General features: G+C 39.8%; 2 protein-coding genes across 2 annotated transcripts; both read left to right on the top strand.

The window, feature by feature from the left end:
* The first annotated feature begins 919 nt into the window (after window positions 1–919).
* Window positions 920–2,475, top strand: LOC116209712 (glutathione S-transferase U8-like). Its single transcript, XM_031543448.1, has 3 exons — window positions 920–1,274; window positions 1,382–1,500; window positions 1,784–2,475. Exons 1-3 carry the CDS (start codon window positions 1,076–1,078, stop codon window positions 2,135–2,137), a joined length of 672 nt encoding a protein of 223 aa, XP_031399308.1. The 5' UTR covers window positions 920–1,075; the 3' UTR covers window positions 2,138–2,475.
* Window positions 2,476–15,574: 13,099 nt separating this feature from the next.
* Window positions 15,575–18,428, top strand: LOC116208608. Its single transcript, XM_031542139.1, has 5 exons — window positions 15,575–16,073; window positions 16,176–16,442; window positions 16,542–16,860; window positions 17,203–17,322; window positions 17,573–18,428. The coding sequence occupies exons 1-5, from the start codon at window positions 15,789–15,791 to the stop codon at window positions 17,683–17,685; spliced, it is 1,104 nt and encodes a 367-aa protein (XP_031397999.1). The 5' UTR covers window positions 15,575–15,788; the 3' UTR covers window positions 17,686–18,428.
* Window positions 18,429–21,341: the final 2,913 nt, after the last annotated feature.

Genomic DNA, 21,341 nt, shown 5'->3' with positions numbered 1-21,341 from the left:
ATTATCTTGAGATTAAGAACATTATTAAATTGTTGCATCTTAACTTTCGTGGCAAGGCGCCTATTATTAAGTGTTCCAATTTTGAACTGAAATCAATACCAAAGGCTCCTCCCAACAGCAAAAGTCATCTTTTTTTAAAAAAAAAAAGAAAAAGATTTTGACATATATATTTTCAATACCGGAAGGAAGTAAAATCGTCAAATATGGTTCAATCTTTTCCCCTTTTTTTATGGTCCACCCGGTAAACCTTATTCATTAGATATTTACGACTAGACTTGTTAAGATGTTTACCGAAAAAAGTTAAATGGGATAGAGATACTGTAGTTTAAGAAGATAAAAGATGTAATAAATTTACATCGTATGGAATCTGATAAACTTTGCAGGTCTATTAGAATTACAGAAGCAATTCCAGCAACAGGATTGCCCTCAGTTTCGAACCATTATATATGTCGATTATTACGCCAGCAGACTAGACCTGGTCCTGGGCCTTTGGCCCACTTGACGGCCCTAACGAGGCCCAGTGGAAAGACTAGCATCGGCCCAACAAGATGGTGCATCCCATGCAGCAGACATCATCGGTGATGTCAGACGGAGCCGCCTGTCCGAACTTGTCGTTACTTCATTCATTTTTCCTTCTTTTTTTCCCGAAAGCCGAACAGTCTACGAATAATTCAATTCAAGTCTGATGGTCCTACTAAGGGTATAATCCTTTCAATTTTTTCTATTCACAAAATGTGAATGTAAATTTGAGAATTTATTTAAAATAAATAAATATCAAATCATTTGAATCGATTGATATGGATTTACTTAGTCCTATTTTACCGTGATAATATTCTCTACTAAGAAAAACTTGAACTTTGACTTGTTGATAATATACGACTAAACAAATAAGGCTGAATCACCAACTCCAGGCCCCCCTGTCAAGAAACCAAGCAGCCAGTCAACCACTGGCTTCCTGGCCAAGGAAGCTTACCTCTATATATCATTTCAAGAATTCAATTCAATGATCTATCAAACCCTACAAGAATTTCCGACCGTCTCTCAAGCACATAAACCTTTGAGTTGCTAATTTGATATGGCTAATAAGGAAGTGAAGCTGTATGGCGCATGGGGGAGCCCATTCAGCAGCAGGGTGGAGATAGCCCTCAAGCTGAAAGGCGTCCCGTACCAGTTCTTCGACGAAGATCTCACCAACAAGAGCCCGGACCTTCTCAGGTACAACCCGGTTCACAAGAAGATCCCCGTCCTGGTCCACCGTGGGAAGCCTATAGCAGGTGGCCCGATTGACTAACATTATGATATGATCTCAGTCCAATTAATTAAAGTGGTATGCTCTTGATTCAGTCACTGACTTTGACCGATGATTCTTTACCGATTGTAGAGTCTCTGGTTATACTTGAGTATATCGACGAGACTTGGAAGTCCGCTTACCCTCTCTTGCCTGAGGATCCATACGATCGAGCCATGGCTCGTTTCTGGTCTAGGTTCCTAGATGAGCAGGTAATTGCTGAATTCCTTAGTCATCTCTAACCATATGGTTGTAATTTTTTTTTCCCTGCTGGATCATATGGTCTAACCATATGGTTGTAAGTTCCATTTCTTCAATTGCCTTCGGACTCATAAAAGATCATCTAATCGGGAAGATACAGGGAAAATGGTTGCTAGTTATTGACACCGGTTTCTCGAGGTCGATTCCACATCTTTCCCGCAAGTGACGGTGTTTCATATGAGATGGATTGGGACATGTGGTTGACTTATCACTTCTTTTTGTTACTCGTTTTAGTGCTTGCTTGCCTCGTGGAAAGCTGCTTCGAGTGAGGGGGAGGCGAGGGCCAAGCTGAAGGAGGAAGCCCATGGTCACCTCAAGACACTCGAAGAGCAGCTCAAGCGCAAGAAGTTCTTCGGAGGGGACAGCGTTGGTTTCTTGGACATCTCGGCGAACTTCGTGGCCCACTGGCTCGTCATCATTCAGGAAGCCGCGGGTGTCGATTTGTTCACGGAGGACAAGTTCCCGACGCTGTGGAAATGGGCAGAAGAGTTCAGGTGCTGCCCCATTATAAAGGATAATCTGCCTGAGAAAGAGAGACTGTCCGCCCATTTCAAAGCCCGCTTCGGAGGCCAGAACGCTTCCAAGTAGGGCAGTACATCGGCGGACTATGCGTGTTGCCGGTTGTCCAGAGTTTCTGTTTTGGACCATAGTAGGTCCGTTGAGGCCAGCCAGATCCAGTCTGTATTAGGCCGACTATAGAAATAAAGTGGATGACGTTGAGGTCTAGTAATATCTAGTTTCGATGTCAATAACGTCAAACTGTTTCTTAAGGCTCGGCATTGTATATCGGACCATCGCATGTTCAGTAAGCCAGTCTGCTGTTTCATTTCAATGAAGGCATAGAAAGTGATGTCTCTTGCTTTTGCTATTTACAGTTGGAGCAAGAAAATATTTCTATAAACAATACATGAGATTAAGATGCTCAATTCGGGATAAATTAGTCGTAGGGGTTTAAATCAGCAAAAGTCTGCAATTTAAATCATATATTCTACTTGCTTTTAAATTTAAATCATGCTTATATCATTTTAATTCGACACATTCTTTTATATTATTTGAACACGACACACTGTTGTCTAATGCTAATATAGTTACACGGCGTAAAATCATATGAACGGAGTTGGTGTCAACCCATATAGCAGACATCATCGGTGACGACAAACGGAGCCGTCGGTCCGGATCCGTCGTTACTTTATTCAAACATTCGCTACTAGATAAAGCTTGAACTTTGATTTATTGATAGTAAATGAACAAATAAATAAATGAGGTTGAACCACGAACTCCCAAGTTCTATTGGTAAGAAACCAAGCAACCAGATAACCACTGGCTCGCTGGCCGAGAAAACTAACCCCATAAATTCATGGAAGAATTTAATCTCCAACAAGAATTTTCGACCATCTCTCAATCACATAATCCTTCTGAGTTGCTAAGTCATTACTATGGCTAATGAGGAAGTGAAGCTGAATGGGACATGGGAAAGCCCATTCAGCAGGAGGAGAGACTGTTTGCCCTCTTTAAAGTCCACTCCAAGGGCCTGATGAATGCTTCCAAGTAGGCAGCACATCATCGGCCGGCCGGCCGACTATGCATGTTGCTGGTTATTCATAGTTTCTGTTCTGAAGTTCTGGACCATAGCAGGTCCGTTGAATATGCATGAACTGAAGTCTCGATCGAAAGTTTACTTATAATTGAGGCATGCTCCATCCAGTCTCTGTATTAGGTGGATTCCAGAAATAAAAGCCAACAAAGTTGGAAGTCCTGTAATATACAGTTCCGATGTCAATAAATCGGACGGTTTTAGAAGGCTTGGTATAGTATATCGGACCGTTACATGTTCACTAAGCCAGTCTGTTACGTCGTTCATTGAAGGATGCCTCTTGCTTTTTGCTGTTTACGGTTGGTGCAAGAAAATATTGGTCAATAAAAACTGCATGGGATTAAGATTTAAGAAGCTCAGTTCGGATAAATTAGTTGCTGGTTTTTGGGCTGGGCTTCCAGGCGGCCCATCTTCACCCCCCGCGATTAGGTTCGCAAGGAAGAAAACACGATCATCGGAGCCCAATTCTTCACTCGGACTCGACTCCACATCCCCTCTGTAGATGCGAAAGTGAACATATGTACCAATGAAGATCAGAATGTTCGATCTCGAACATGCGCTTCACACTGACATATAAACAGCAAAATTCTTAATGAAATTCACATTTTACTATTATTTTTAATGATTTTTTTTTTGCCTATTTGTCCCTTATTTCCTTTTCACTTTCGTAAAGATCTCGCCCCCCTTTGATTCGAATCGTTCGTACATCCTACTTGCTTTTGAATTTATGTATCTTTTTAAGGACACAAACACGGTGGCGATTATGAATGGTTGTCGGACGGTGGTATGGTAACAAACCTTTTGTTTTTATGCTTTTCCCCCCCACATTTGATTGATGAGTGATGATCAACCCCCAGCAATACATAGCAATAGTTTGGACACTGACGACGGATAATACAGAAATTAGCCCGATGACTAATTCTGTGCTTAGAGAAAATCTCTTCGATCCAATCCATTCAAGGAACCGCACCAATTCTTTGCGAGTTGCTCGATCGACTTTTCATGATTGTACCTGCATGACTAAAAGTAGCTAAGATAATATATATGTGCAAGTAACCATTCCTTTTCTCTTTTTTTATTAGGAGAAAGTCGCGTTGATTTAATATAATGAAATAAAAATCATAATAGCTAATAAATGATCACATATAGTCCGAGTGAATATTAAATCAGAAATCTCTTGATTATCAGGTGAGAGTATTTGTCACTATATTACACTCTCCTTTTATAAGTGACGAAAGGGTTGAAATAATTTTACGCGATTGTGGTGTGTTTGGTTTTTGAGTTAAGATTTTAACTCAATTTTAAAAAATAAGAAAAGATAAAAAAAAAATAATTATTACAAATGTTGAAAAATTATATGGATGTATGAGAAATATATATATATATATATATATATAAAAGTAAAGAAAATAGATAATTTATTATTAAAATATTAATTATAAAAATTATTAAAAAAATATGAGTGAGATATTTTTATTTAAAAAAACAAAACAAAACAGTAATGAATATTGAATCTATAAAAGAATTGAATTAAACAAAATAAAATAAAATTTTTATTTTAAAATCAAACAACCCTTTCTTAGCTGTATTTAACTTTTACTAACTGTGGGGACAAGAAGAGGATTCGGTTTCACTTTTAGCCAATATATGCTGCAGCCTGCAGGTTGGCACCAATCTGACAGCACTAGCAGATTTTCAGGAGTTGTGCTTTTCATGTTTTCGAGCCTAATACACATCCCAAACACCTAACTTGGACGATCCCATAGCTATGTAAACGTGAGTAGTCAGTCGTATACGAGCTATCAAGAAGTTGGCATCATGCTATCCAACGAAACTACTCCGTGATCGAAATTTTATTACCTAGCGATTCCACCGAGAAAAAAAAAACATAATATATCTTATCTAGTTACAGTAGCTGCTTGTATTGTCTCATAGATGTGGACTCCATAACAATTCATCCAAGACTCGTCACACGGGACTGTCAAGTTAATAACGTATAAACAACATATCGTTAGATGAATAAATGATATTCTTTATTTTTTTTACAAGTACTAGTTCGGATTTGATATGCGTTCACTGACAATTCTTTTTGTTCTTTCGGTCCAAAGGTCACACTATCAATGCTAAATATATTACCCTCTAATTACCCCCATTGAGCATAACAAAATACACAACATTAGGATGAACTGCTTAATTTAGGCTAACCTCCACAAACATTTAGCAGAGACAGAGCAGCCAGAAACTGCACCGGATCGGAGGGATCCAATGAAACCTTGGGGCATGTGTGGGTCAAAGAGTTGGATGCTTGGGGGTGGGCCCACATTTGGTCAAAGTTTTAGGAGGAATTTTGTTTTCGAGTACAAACTATTTTTGTTCTGTGCGGACATTTTCGAGGCAGCCCCATCATGAATCGTATCGTCATGAATCACGATCATGAATTAAGGGTAAAAGACAACCTTAAGGACAGGACAAATAACATAAAACCCACTACATTCCACCCCCGCTAATCAAGGTGACATGTCCTTGCTTTTCCCATTCCCCCCCCAATTCTTTGTGGTGGTGCTTTTTTTTTTAAATTGAGTTTATCGATATTATCAATTTATTGGATAACATTGATTCCGTTTAGATATCGTTGTGATATTAATCATGAAAATTTTTTAGTGAATTTTAATTGATATTAATCACGAAATACTTTCAGTGAAGTTTGAATTTATATACTATAGCTAAAATTCACCAAATGAAAATTTAATTTATCGTTAAGTCACATTCTCGTAGTGTACTTTCATCATGATAATTTAATCAGTTTTATATTTGTCATTATTTCAGATCACAGGATGGCCCGTTAATTAGTTATCAATCTTCTTGATACTTCATGATGAATACTTTGGACCTACTCCGAGAATTATTTTTCCTAAAGATCCAATCCTAGCTAGAGTGATTTTTAGAGTCCACTTATGCTTTTTTACTGATTGTCCCACTGGCTCTTGCTATCGGGACTATTAACCCGAGGAAAAAAAAAACCACTATTTTGAGTAAATGATGAATCGACAACAATTTACGCCGATGCAAGGATTGATGAAAAGTATGACGCAACAGTATCATATTTTTTACCGGCTGTAGTTTGCCATCACTTAAATACGTAGTGATTGACCTATATCGACGACTAGAGTATTCATGATAATATTATTGCTACGTATGGATTGACCAAGCTGAGACATGAATTAAGATTTGGTAGCTAGTTACAGAGATTTCTGTGGAAGTCCACTGAAGCTATGCATATCTATGGTGGGTTAGATGTCAATGGATTCATAGGCTTGTGCCTTCGGACTTAAATAGATTCCACGGCATGTGAAGGAATGGGACCTCCAAGTGGGTCTTTCTGCTAACTAAATTGTCCTGATTACATTACTTAAAAAAAGTGTCATATAACAGATCTGTTTAAATTGATAAAGATCCAAATAGATATCAGTTTGAATTGCCCTTGTTTGGTATTTTACTAGCTATAATTTATAAGTGATAAATATATAGTTTATTTTTCAGCTACAAAAAGATATTTATAGATCTAGTAAAAAAAAACTGAAACCTATAAAAGAGTACATAAACTCCCACTTGATAATCGGATACGAAACCTCTTGTTTCTTAGACGAAGATGTGTATCATTGTACCACGCACCGTTTCTTAAATATATAGTGCTTCATTTAAAATTGGGAGACTATTGAGAGAAAAAGAAAAAGATATTTCAAGAAGAAAAAAAAAAGAGAGAGAGAGAACAAATCGTTGGGTATGGAAGCTGACCTACTTTTAAGAAGCCAGCCTAAAGAAAGTAGATCAGTGAAAGGAAAAGGACACATGTACATAGGGAGAGAATATAATGACTAATTGGGAACAATCTTAAAGGTCACTCCTCCGTGAACAAGATGCATGTTACTATCATTGTGGAGATTCTCCCCGTATCAAGTCCATAATTAATGGTAATAGTAGGAAATACTATGATCCATTCAAGAGATCAATACGCTTTTATAAATTGTCAGATCATCTTAGAATCAGGATGGACCGAAGGGGGTTAAGGTTGCTCTCGCCCTTTTATAATCTTGACGCTATATGAGAATTATATATTTTATTTTATTTTCAGTGAAATTATTTATATTCGCTCTTTTTAACTCTGTAAAGTAACTTTCCTTTTACCTTTCTCCCTCAACCAAAATCCTAGGTCTACCCTGCTTAGAATGATCATGCATCTACCCCCTTTGGTAATATTTTATCGATTGTAAAGCTGAGAGCAACTGCATCCCGATACACCAATAGACTGCACATACGATATATGCGATAATTCACCGATCTGGTTGGGCCCCCAGCCTCTATATATAGCCCACTGTTACGAGGAGTTTTACCACTAGTGCCTCCGATTGTACAACAACAGAGAGTGGAGAATGATCAAGTGGTCTCTCCCGCACCAATCGGTTGGGTCAAGCTTAGCACGGAGGGAGCTTCTCACGGGAATCCGAGCGATGCGCGCGAGGTGTTAATGGCTAGACCCGAGATGAGTGGTCAGTGGGTGTCGGGTTTCGCCCACAATATCGGTACAGCCGCAGCAGCTACAGCCGAGCTGTGGGGAGCGCTTTCAGGGATGGAACATACCTGCGTGAAAAGCCCGGAGTCAGAGAGGTGATCCTCGAGGCCCACTCGAAATTAATTTGTAAACTTCTAGCCAACGTGCCGCGCAATTTCCCCCAATTGTCGGGGCTATCACAAGACTACTGGAGAGAGCGTGGACCGTCAAGATGTGGAACGCGTATCGGAAAGGTAATTCTAATTCGTGTGCAGAATGATACAATCATCATTGGATCTTGATTTTCATCAGCAGCCGCCGACAGTCTAGAAGCGCTAATATTGGTTGATATTGTGGGAGTTTCGGTACCTTGCCCTTGTGTTTCGTACCTTTTCTTTGTAGTCGGCTCTGGTCTCGTTGTGAGCTTACCGAACAAAATGAACGTCATTTTTATTGCATGCTCAAACTATGACAGTTTGAACGCAACGTGTTCCTTCAGTTTATCACTTTTTACATCAAAGTAAAAGTTCTAACATCGCTTGCAGTTGATCGTATGGTACATATACGATAACATTAAATTTCCATTGAATTCAGTGCATCTAAAACTAGATGCACTTGGTGATAAATGTTAATCTATTTTTAGCGTAGGAGGTAATTGGAAAGAGAAGAAGATGAAAATTTGGTGAAAGACGCGCAGGACCTCGTCATAGATTGTTCGGTTAATTTTGCCGTATATCGCGATATTTTGAAAATTATCACCACATATCGTATTAATTTCACTAAATTACACGATATCTTGATTTTTTTTTCATGACATAGCACGCGTCAATATTCCGTCAATTCTTTAACAGAGAGCCGACGACGGTGACGTTGCGGGCCAACTCTTAATACTATACGTGCTATATTGTAAAATTTTTTAAAATTTCGTGCCATACCGTGAACAAATTAATATTATATATTCTTCATTGTGAAAATTTTTAAAGTCTCATACTATACTGTGTAAAGTTTCATAGCTCATAAAAAGTCAAAATGGGCTCACAACGTCGGTCACGTCAACTCTCCATTAAGGAATTGATGGAAAATTGATGCCGTGTTATGCTATGAAAAAATTTTACAATATCGTGCAATTTTATAAAATTAATACGATATGTGTTATATGATAAAAAATTTTAAAATATCGTGTTGTACGGTGAAATTTACTCTAAATTGTTCGTGGCGATGCACCATGCTCGTTGGGTGTACGTACGATCAGGGAGGACCCATATGATTTGGATTGAGGAGCTAATGGGACGGATTTTAAGTGGGACAGATAGGAAGATTAGAGTATTTAAGATAATAAATCTTATAAAAAAATGTAGGAACTAATTATAAAATATCGAAGGCTTAAAAATATATTAGTTTTTGCACTTTTCCACCATCAAATCTACCAATGCATGACTTTATTTTATCATGGCACTGGAATCATTTTCCATGGGTCCACTAAGATCTGAGGACGCGAAATGGAATTCGGCGTGCCACCACTATGATTTCTTGGAGAAATGTCGTTGCAAATTGAAGCAAAGAGAGGAGTGCATGATTCATATAAATTAATTACAATCAATCAAATGGACCGACATAGCAAGAAGGAAACGATCATGGACAGCTATTATGAATGATAGCACAAAATTAAAAAATTCATATATGGTATATATGTCCTACATGATTGCTTACTTGGGGGGAGGCACTGGATAAGGCGACAACCTTGTATAAGCTGTCACAACAATCCGAACAAGCTATCAAAAAACATGCTTCTCCATCCTCTGACATGTCCTTATTACAAGGAGCAAAAACAAAAAAAAAAAAACAACCAGAAAAAAGGACACCATGTAAAAAAATTTGATGGGGGGACCATTGTTTTTTTCACTTGGGTCGATGTGATTTTGATTCCCAAATGCAATATGTTGCATTCACTTGAAAGGTAGAATCGCATGATTTGATACTTCCTTCCCTAGAGTTCACCAAGCCAAGCACTTCATATTGATATTCCACCTTAATTAATGTACGTGTCGCAAACAACGTTGTTGTTATCTATTCATGTCACGCTCGCACCAGTGTTAGCCTTTTTCTCTTATTAATCCAAATAATCAAAGAGAGGCAGCAGCTAAAGTAGATCCAGTTGATCCGCTTAAGTCCTTGTCAAGATGATTCATCTACTTCTCTTTCGCGATTGTCCAAATTTGAAATCACTCGTTTTCCCTTAAATTGATCTTGATTAATCAAAACAAGAACGAAGTCTATACTCAAACTATTGAATTTTTAGAGCTAGTCCTCAAGAGTAGCGTGAACAGTTGCTGACCGATTCAGTTTGAGTTATTATTCTTTAAAGGATAATTAATTCGGTGGGTGTATGCTGTCAATCTATTTGGGAAAGTGATCGGGCCGATCCTATCTAGTTTTCTTTTTATTACATCCGAAAGAGGAGGCGGCCAAGAAGCGGTAATCACACGGACAATTGTTGGCATAATAGGTAATTATCTCATCCTCATGTCGACAGGGGAATATGATCTTGAGCAAGCAATCATGTTAATCCTAAGCAGAGAGTCAAAAGGAAGAGAAAAATAAAACAAAAAATTTGAAAATCCAACTCTTTCGGCGGAAAAGGAATTGGAAAAAAAAAAGAGCTACTATTGAACTCTTTCAATTATTTAATATTTTTTTAAAATTTAATAACATAATCATTAAATTCTTTTAATTATTTAATTTTTTTTCAATTCAACAACATTATTCATTACTTTCTTTCAATTACTTTTATTTTTTATCTACTCAAATCAAATTTAATTTCATTATCAAACTTCATTATTAAAAGCTATGTAAAATTTTTTTTGTTATAATTAGTGGGCAAAATCGATTGGACGAATGTCATCACTGCGCACTGAGACCTTACTTCTCTCACAAGGGAAGGAACACCGCAAAATAATGAGATGTCGTTTTCTCTCTTTTTCCTATTTTCCTATTGCCTCCTTCTTTTTTCTCTCTCTTTAATGTAGAAATTTTTAGTAATTTTCTTTTTGAGTGGAAACAATTAACATGCATGCACAGCACCTTTTAACATATGAAACGTATGGTTGTGGTATAATGTGAACATTGACCAAGTATGACTTCGTATCATTGAGACACGAAGTCATCTCATCGTTGAATGGTGTAGTGCGTCACAAAATTGACGCGCATCTAACTGTGGAAAGCTCTGTGTGTCACGATGACATCGAATCATCACTTTTCGAAAGATCAACTTACCCGGAGAAATCACATAAGACTTCCTCCTGGCTACGCATAATCATGTTTTTATGATCGTACCACAATGATTCTTACCAATCGAACATGATATTGTGATTTATTACTGGAGAGGTAGAGCTTATCCTGGCAAATAGATTTAAAAAAAAAAAAAGAAGAAAAAATCTGTGACTTGAAGGCATTCATTAAATTCAGTGGACGGGAGGGATGTCGCGTCCGGGGGAGTGGGGAGGGAGAGAAGGAATAGTACGATGTATGGGAGAGCACGCCGTCTAACGCCGGCAGCAGTATGAATGATTTATAACATTTTGAAAAGGACAAGCCGAAATAAAAATGACCTCTCCCCGGCACAAAACGAAAGGGTGGTTTTTCCGTTAAAACAGACGGAAGGGAAGGCATTTTTCAACACGACCCTGGAAAGGGATGATAGCGCTTTCCCTCACTATCCGATGCCACATTGCCTGCGGGCCTCGGGCGCATCTCATGTAGGAGAATTGCGTGTCAGAGTGAACCCATGTCATTATAGCCGCAATCCGGAAGGTAATTATAATAACAACGAGCACGCTCAAGGGTTGTTTGATCGTGATAGAGCATGCAGTCCCATCCTACGTCAAGGACCCCAGCCCCCGGGTATGGTGCCTATGACCCCTGCTTAACAACGTTGGATCTTATTAAGAGAAGAGAAAGTGAGGGAGATGTGGGCGATCCAAAAGCGGGAGATGCAGTGTGTCAAGGCAACTATAGAAACTTCTCGGTTATAGGGAAGATATAAAACGTCCGATAGTTTCTTTTGTTAACCATCGGTTCGAATCCGATTCAAAAAAACGAGGCCAGCCCAAGTTGGGATTGACTGGAAGTCCCTGATATACGTTATGCGTCGTTAAGATGGCTTGTATTTAACATGTTGAAATTAAATTTGACGTGTTTGGTTACAATTCTGTGTTAAAAATTGGATTTCCACTTAATTTTCCATGCATGCCTATTTTGGGGTGCTATTGCTCAACCATGTGGACTGGACTGCAGTATATTAGTTCGAATCGCGCACAACCTGAGTGATTTCCACTTGCGATAATCCCTGGGATCGATTATTGAAAGAGATAAACGGTTGCCTTGTTATGTTCATAATCCTTGAGTCGAGCATTAATACGGATATCAGAAGGTACTTTGCGTGGATAAAGCGGGAGCAAAAATAAAATAGATTTGGAGCAACCTCAGATGCTCGGGAAGGACCTATGGACCTATGGTCTCTCGCCATTTCCAGCAAAGGTTTCACTCTAACTTTATGTTCGTGGCTTGGCCTGCAAATATGATTTTTTTTGGGGGGTTAAATTATTAATTTATCGTATTTTGGGATGAGCTATTTTACTATTAAGTTTAGCTATATATCTGCATGCGCACAAAGGAGGCAATTTTTCACTGTGTAAAATTTTAAATTGAACCAAAAAAAAAAAAGGAAGGAAAAGGGAAAGAGTGGGAAAATCTTCTCGTCCGGTCACTGATTTGCGCAGTGATGTTTCATGGAATTGGTCCGTCCAAAAGCTGAAAGCAAAGCAATCCCCCTGTCCCTTTTTTAACCCCCACCCCAACCAGAAAGAAAAAAAAAAAAGAAAAAAAAAATCCTCTTCTCCCCGCATTGGGATCAAGTCATTGATGCTATGTTATCATTGTTATCTTAATAATTAATTCAAAATCTCTTAATTTAAAATCATACTCACAATCATATAAGTTATAATTTTATACAATACTTAAGGATTATTCAAAATATGTGAGTGAAATTTTGAATTAAGAAGATTTTTAAGTACATCACTTAGGGAATTTAGTATTTTTTTCGCTTAATTTGTAATTCCACCTTATATTTTGAAAAAAAAAAAAGAGTACTAATTCCTCCAAGATGAGGTGTATAAAAACCTGCCTAATTGAAAATTTTACTTGCATCCATTGAATAGTTTTTGATATTGTGTAAATTACAATTCATACCAATGAGATTTTAAAATTTTAAAAGAATATAACAACACTGATATCGAAAATTCAACTGTGAATGGTTTGCTTAAAAAAAAAACTTTTGGTTCTCAACTATTGACCTCTTTACCATTTTCAACTAAACCTTTACTTTTATCATTTAACCTTTTGTTTTTTTTTTCCATTTTAGTCCGAATGTCATATTTTCCATTACGAAATACGTTTTCCAATGAGAAAATAATTTTTTACGGTAAGTGTGATTTTTAAAACTTAAAAAAAAACTTCAAAATAAAAATTAAAAATAAACTAAAAAATTATGAAAAAATTCTTGTAGGCATATATCATTGGCAGGAGCTCCCCCTCCGATGACTTGTTCCCCAGAGGTGCTTGCTGGAGGTGACGAAGCCCTCCGATGACATCCCATAGGGGGCAGTCACCACGGGGTAGCACCCACCGCTGGGAATGTCCCCCAACTCTCTCTTTTTGAAATTTTTGAAGAGGGAGAAAGGGTGCAGTCCCGACGGTTGGGGCTTTCTCTCCATCTATTGTCCCCAAAACGAAGTTTGGTGGCCGTGATTGGGACCTTAACTATCTCCAATTCAAAAGGTAACAAAACAACCTTACCCCTAACTGCCACTAAATCTTTTTTTCTTTCTTGGATAACTGCCACAAAATCGCGACCCTGAAGTACTCATTCTTTTATAACTCATGGTATTATGTCGGAGAACTCTCAACATTCACCATTACGTGACAACATGTGATTTTTGACATTTTTACTTGTCACGTAAACTTGAACATTTGTTTTCAAAAACTTACTGCGAGTTGGATTTCCACCTCTGTGTTCGAGACTTATAACTACGACCTAAACGTCTTCCATACTTATGCGAGAGGGGAATGGGGATAATTGACTATGGGGCGAGATTTTTCTCAAAAATCAAATTAAACTGACCACGAGTTTTGCACTTCGACCTGACGTTTCACACTTCCGCCTAACTAACACGAGGCGACACTTTGACTATCTAAAAATTGGACTTAGTGTGGCGTGAATCGAATACGTAATCCGCTTTGACACCAGGTAAATTTCAGTGGATCAATAAATGATTGTTGTGCCACCATGTGGAACTCGTGGTCAATTTAATCCAAGTGAGAAAGAGATAACCTGCTTCATAATTAATTTCGCCCTCGTATGGAAGATGAAACCCACTTTGTGATTCTAAACTTGAGCCCATGTTTACTGAAATGCAATTTCTTGAGATCCTTTTTTAATTTTCACGGTCCATGTATAATATCACTGACAACTTAAATCTCACGATATGTGAACTTGAGTATGATGCAAACCACTCCAGGCATGTATGTTATATAGATCTGAGTCCACTGGATCGAGTTTATAGAATTGATCACATGTAATGTAATTTACCTAGGAGGAGTAAAACTCAACGGCGAAGAGACGGCTTCGATGAACCGCTGGCATGCTTGTGATATATGTCAGTTCGATAAGACGACTTAAGCCGTCAACCAATATATGTCGATTTCTTAGTCAATTTCACTCGAACCTTTTCTATTTTTGGGCGAAACTCATAAATTATCAGTTGAATAATTGATGATAAATAATGTTTTGGGACAATAATTCCACCCGATAATCATTCCCCAGTACTATGAGACCCGCCCACGTCCCTGAAGGGGCCGTGATTGGCTACTCCTCACCCACTGTGGCTGCCCTACACTTCCCCCACCCCTTAATTTCCAGATAAAGCGAGAAGGGGGGGAAAAAAAATGAAAAGAGAAAAAGGAAAAAAGATATTCAACCCCGGGGCCCATCTGTCACATGCCCCCCCCCTCCTATTTGGGTACCGAAAACTGTCAGTCGTGGGCCCTACTCATAACCCCTCTCCACCCTCCCCTCCCAATCCCATGACCCCACTACTCAACTGGATCTCTGTACAACTTACCTGGCTTGCAACTCTGCCACTGCCCCACCGGACCCGGCGCGTTGGCCCCACGCTCCTCTTCTCCGGCGTTCCTAACTCGATTCCCCGCCCTCCTACAAAAATCTAAAGACTTGGAGTACTCATTGAGGACAGTGTTGCTTCGATTTTCAAAACACATATTCTTTGTTTTTTTTTTTTCGATGTGACAATTGAAAAGTGCGGTGAGCCCTTTAAATTAGATTTCAATTCGAATTTTATTCATTCATAAAATTAATATTTAAAATATTTTAATGATTATTTTTTTATGAAATCACGAAAAGTTAAATAAGTCAGGTTTTTTTTGCAATATAAATTAATTTTCCGATTTAGAGAGACGGAAGAGGTAAAAATGATAGAGAAAGACAAAACGGAGACTTACATGTCTTAATTAATCACAACGGATGGTGCAGCTCGCAAACTTTGCTTGTTACACTCGATTGTAGCATGCCTTATAAAGTTCAAACACTAAGCTCGTGACTAAGACAAAACATATTCATAAAATAACTACTCTCGATCCATAGGTAATAAAGGAAACGATGCTGGTGATTTATCGGAAAAAAAATATATATATATATTTTTTGATATTTTAAAAAAAAAATCTTCGTCCACCAATACCATGGTAACTTCCAGCTACGGTATGATGAGAGGAGAGCCCCTCCCTCAACCTTTTATAAAGCATCGGTTTCTCCTCTCCTCCTCCTTCCCCCCACTCTCACTGTCTCTCTCTCTCTCTGTGCTTCGCTGTTTTCTGGGCCCCTGAGACAGTCACCGTATCCGAAGCAAAATCAACTCCACTGTGAGTGTGTGGGGTGCTGCCCTCCATTATTAAGCCTTGAGGGAGCAGCAACATCCTTCCATTAAAGGCCCTCTCCGCCTCCGAACTGCTGTGCTCTCTTTGCCATGGCTGACTGCTTGGACGACGCCGAGTTCTGGCTCCCCCCTCAGTTCCTCAACGAGGAGGACTTCCTTATGGGCAGGAAGAGCTTCAACCCCAAAGCCACCGCCGGAGATGGCTTCGGCCTTGGCAGGCTCGGGTGCGGATCCAGATCGGGTCTCAGCTCCCCGGTCGAGTCCCTCCTCGGGTCTCTGGAGGCCGAGAGCGACGAGGAGGACCTCCTCGCCGACCTGACCCGAAAGATGGGCTACTCCAACCTCGATGACGGTTTCAAAACCGCCGATTCCAAGGTAACTGTCACTGGAGGAATGTCCCCTCCACTTTCTTCCTTCCTCTTTTTCTGTTTTGGGTAGTTTCTGGTTCTGATGATGGAGCTTGCTGCTTCTTCTCAGGTGAGACTGCTGTCGGGTTCGCCGCAGTCAACACTGTGCCCCGGGTGGGACATGCTGTGCGAGGCTGCCGGGGAGGTTGCTCGCCTCAGGCTGAGCGAGCAGCTCTACGCCCTCAGCCGCAGCAGGGCCGGCGGAGAAGGCCTGTACGGCGCAGCCGGTAGGCGCTCTCCGGTTCCTGTTCCGTTGAAGACCCATGTCACTGATGGTGGACTCAACTACTCCCATCACCACCACTCGCTCTCTCATCAACAGCTCGTCGCTAATCAGGTGAGTTGGGAGATTTTAATCCCCCAACAGTGGTTGGAGATTGGCTCTGTCAGTTCCTCCAAGAAATTTTCTAAAACTTTTTCGGTTCTGTTTTCACAGATTCAGCAGCTGAAACAGCAGCAGGCAATCATGAAGCAGCAGCGCGCCGGAGCTAATTGGGGCATGAACACAAAGCCCGCTAACGGGCCATACCATGCAGCCCAAACCGGTGGAAGGAAACCCGACTCTGCTGTGCGACCACTTGTGGCGCCGGCAGCCAGCCCATGGCCATCTGTGCAGCAGCAGCAGCAGCAGAGTGGAGGGGGCATGAGGGCTGTCATCCTCGGAGCTCCTCCGAGCGGCAAGAGGGAGTGCGCCGGGACGGGCGTCTTCTTGCCCCGTCGTGCTGGGTCCCAACCCGAGCCCCGCAAAAAGCCAGGTTAGGGTCACTTTCACTTCTCGGTGGGTGTCCTTGGAGTGTTTTTGTGGTGTTTTCTGTATTTTGGTTTCTTATTAAAGCACGGCAGTGTCAGTGGATTTTGGATCCTGTTGGATGTCTTCGTCCACCATTTTGACTAAGTTTATGGTCTCTGGGGTGGATGAGGAATCTAATTCTTTCGCATTTATTGGTGAAACTGCTGAGTTGAACGACATAGATGTTGTGTTTGAACTTTGAATATTGTGATGGTGCATTTTGGGCGTATCTAATCTTAATCCAAATTAATTGATCTTTTAACTAAACCCCTCTGATGATTCTCTATTATCTTTGATCGATCAACAGCTTGCGCGACAGTTCTCCTCCCGGATAAAGTGATTCGAGCACTGAACTTGAACCTGGAGAATGTGGGTGCTCAGCCCCACCTTCAGCATCGCTTCAATGGCTGCTTGGCTCCTGAAAATGGTGAGCTCACTTCTTGATCTTCAAGATCTATAGGTACGAAGACAAAAGAAGAGTCTGAATCAACATGTTAAGCGACGGATCGAAGTCGATATTGTGGGATATGGGCTCAATGCAGCTAGACACGTGTAGCTAACTGATCGTTTAAGCATTTGAATGAAAACAAAAGGAGTCTTCATCTATTTCTTGTTTCAGTTTTTTAACTGAGTGATGTTCTTCTTCTAATTCATCCTTTCTGTGTTCAACTTTTCAGATTGTGTTTGGAACCTGGGGATAAACGGCATCGCAGCTCAGCAGAACAGGACCAGCCGACCGCAGGCAGTGCCGAACCATGAGATCCGGCTGCCTCAGGAGTGGACTTACTGACTGCGCTGAGCCGAGCCGAGCCGAGCCCGCCCGAGATTCGTTCCGCCGCTAATTGCATTCTTTTGTGGCTTTTGGAATTCAATTGAAGTGTTAGGTGAAGTTGGGAGGTGAAAGGACAAACAGACAGGGGAAGAAGATAGGCCTTTTGGTATAGGACAGGTTTACTAGGTTTAAAAGTAAAGGAAGTTAATATGTTTAGTCTTTAGTTTTCTCAATTAGTACTATTAGCATTAGGAAGATGATGAAGAAGCATTAGCAAACGAGGAGGCATTTTGTGATTAGGGTTAGGAAGAAAGGTGGTTAAATAAAATAAAGCAAGTAAATCTCGGCATCTTCATCTGCTTGGAGGGATGTGAAAGGTGAAAAGGGTTGAAGCTTAATTGCAGGCAAGAAGCAGCAACAGCTTCTTTTGGTCTTTTGATGGGGTTTTAAGCTTCTTTCCCTTTTGGGGTTTGCTGGGGGAACAGAAGAGAATGATTTGGGAGTTTCTCTTTTGTTGTTTAACGTTCTGGAGAATAAGTGGAATCTGTTTTTCATTTTTTTTTTTGGCTCTTTTTCTTAGTGGGGTGGGCTTAAACAAGTCTTTATTGAAGGGGGATTGTAAGCAGGTCAGGGGGGTTGGTCCAATGTTTTGCAAAGAGTGTTTCGACCCCTTTGATCAGATCTTTTAGGCATATAAATGTCATATATATATATATATATATTATATGGATAAGAAATGCAAGTGCAATTATTCTACGATTTGTATAGTGTTCTCATTTAATTTTATGGATGTACCTGCAATAAAGATCATCTTAATTTCCCATCCAATTGTTCTAACCCACTAAATCTATCTTATTAATCGCGAGATGTGATGGAATAGATGGAGGCACCTTATGGCTTGGACTGAACATGTACGGGTCAGGATTAGTTCCAGTTGATAGACTACTGACTGAGAGAGATACTATATATAATTTCATCGAAAATTTTAAAATTTGTTTGTTGAAAGAGGGCAAGAACATGATGTTTAGACTGCCCAAGAAGAATCAGTGAACAGATGAGTTAATTGTATAAAAATGGGTTTTGACCACATCGGAGTGATAATATATCTGAATTGTTGTGTTGGAGTTAGGCTGGTTGTGGGTGGGCTGTCACATGGAGTAATGGGTGTAAAGCCATCCCTGCTGTGCTGTGGAAAAAAGAAAAAAGAAAAAAGAAAAAAGCAATTCTAAAGTTTATGACTTATGTCATTCAAGAATTCGAGAAGCCCTAATCTTTTTTTCTTTTTTTAAGAATAAAATTTCTGGGTTTCGATCGAGAAAGTGGAACATGGAAGGACGTGCACGGTTCAACGTTGTACGTAGCTCGAAGTATTATAAAATTTGCTTGGGAGGTGTGTCACTTTGATGTGCCCAATGTCTAATGTCTTCCACTTTCCATGCTCGCCAAAAGGAAAAGAAAAACATTATTTTTGTCTAATGTCTTCCACCGTCCTTAATGTTCCTTCTCATTCTCAAGGTACGTTAGTCGTCCGGTCTCTTGAATCATCCATCTCTTTAGCCCCTACATATCGTTGGATGAACTTAATGAAAGGGTCTCATATTTATCCGACGGAACGTATGGTTAAGGAATCGTGTATAATCTTTTCATTCAATCCATTGTGGGCTATCTTTGCCCTATATTTCTATAACATTATGGAAATTAACTTAAGTGGATCGGAGATTCTATAACACAAACCTATAGGTTCGTGGACTTCTCTAACTAGCCAGCTAATCTTTGACTTTCTCATCGCGAGCTTTGTCTAAAACTCGACCATGCTTTATATGTAATTATCTCTCTCTCTCTCTCTCTTTTTTTTTTGGGTAATTAGTGGGACAATTGGGAGAAATTGAAAACAAAGTAGTACAAGGGCAGTACATCGCTTCGAGCTATTTGCTTGATGCAGCAAACACTAGGGATAATACTAGCTTGCCTTAGTCGATGAAGTATGATTCCACTTGTAGCTTCTTTAATATTTGCCTATGACTTTGCTTAATGCGAGTTGCTTATATTACATTGTGATTGGAACATTTGGCAAACAGGACAATTACTACATACCTTATTTGACTTTTTACGTTTGTTAAGCACGATCGTTCATCGACTGACAGTTCAGTCTTTAAATTCGCGGGCTTTTTGTCCCAATTGTTTGTTGTTTGCATACAAATTAGCATTTATAATTCGAGTATCTTATCAACTGATCTATCACTATTTGCAACCACCACTGAGCTTTTTTTAATCTAAATTTTGACAAAATTAATCTTGGCTTAAATTTGACAAAATTAATTATTAGTTTTAACCTTTATCATTTCGCGGGCAGTTGCTTCTTTCTTTCTTTTCTTTTTTTTTTTTTTTAATGTTTTTTCCTCCCTTAATGTTGCACTTGCAATGCATTCAAAGCAAAATAATAGTGACCGTCATTTTCAATGTCTCTCGAAACTCGTCAACGGGCCTTCCCGTCGCTGTCACCGGCGGGCGGCGGCAGGCCGACCTATTCCCCGCCGGAGCTGCGGCCCTACTCTTGCAATAATTGATATTTTCCCCTAGCCTGCACTTGCAGCCGGCGAGCCTGCCGTTCAGGGAAGCATGTCGATGTCGTAGACGTAGCCCCCCGGGCCAGAGTACACTAATAGTGGCTCGCACGACCGGTGGTGACGATCTCACGCGCTGTCGTGTGCGCGTGACGCAGCCGGGAGGAGGGGACAGCGACGTTAGGGCCGGTCGACGAGGTTGTCGTTTTGCTGGTCGGAATTGTGCGTTTTAATGAGGCCCATGGGGTTTTTTCTACGTTTTGACTTTAGGTCATGCGTTTCCTTTGTTTGCACTGTCGTTTTGGCATCTTCCTCCTCCCTGAACTTCCCCTCTTACAATTTTCGTTCATTTTTTATTTAATTATTATACGAAACACAAATCCCGTTTAGAGCTTCTCTTGATTTATGGACCTCTTTTATAAATTTTTTAAAAGAATTACTCTGTATGTGCTGATAGTTTAGAAAAAGAATTTTATGGCACCTGCTGTGATCGTTGTGGCTTTTCGCTTTCTTGAATGGATTTTTAGCGCAAGTTTATATTTTTCTTTTAGGATCGTTCGGATCTTGCAAGTTATTTTTGCTTATTTATGTCCGTCGGAGGTATGAGATCCGACATTCTACACGATCTAAGTAAAAAATTATAAAGTTGGCAGATAATAAGTCATATATATGGTCTTGCATCTTGGACCTTATCTATCCTTCGAGCATTTCTGGTCATTCTCTTTCGCGTCCTTAAGGGAATCGGCTTATTTGCGTCTTGAACCATATGGTCGACGAAAATATGTAGAGTATAATTTGATTTCGTACATAGAACGTAGCAAATGCTCCGTATGTATTATATCGAAAGAAGGGAAGAATTAGCATCCGTCATGATTGGCAAGAAATGAGGTTGAAGTCCGTCGTCGGAGTTCCACTTCACATGGGGAGTAGTTGGAAGAACCCCTTGACGACATGAGAAATTCACATGCATCGATATATATCCATCATAGGGTCATTTATTTTATAGTTAAGAAATTTTAATGTAATTATTATTGGATTGGGAATCGATTGGACAAATTGACGAGCCCCAAATTTCTCCGCAACACACTCTCACAAGAAGTATCTTATGTA

This window comes from Punica granatum, chromosome 5 (genome assembly GCF_007655135.1).
Source record: "Punica granatum isolate Tunisia-2019 chromosome 5, ASM765513v2, whole genome shotgun sequence".
Classification (NCBI taxonomy): Eukaryota; Viridiplantae; Streptophyta; class Magnoliopsida; order Myrtales; family Lythraceae; genus Punica; species Punica granatum.
Note: the sequence above shows the minus strand (reverse complement) of the source record. Positions and strands in the feature narration are given on the sequence as shown.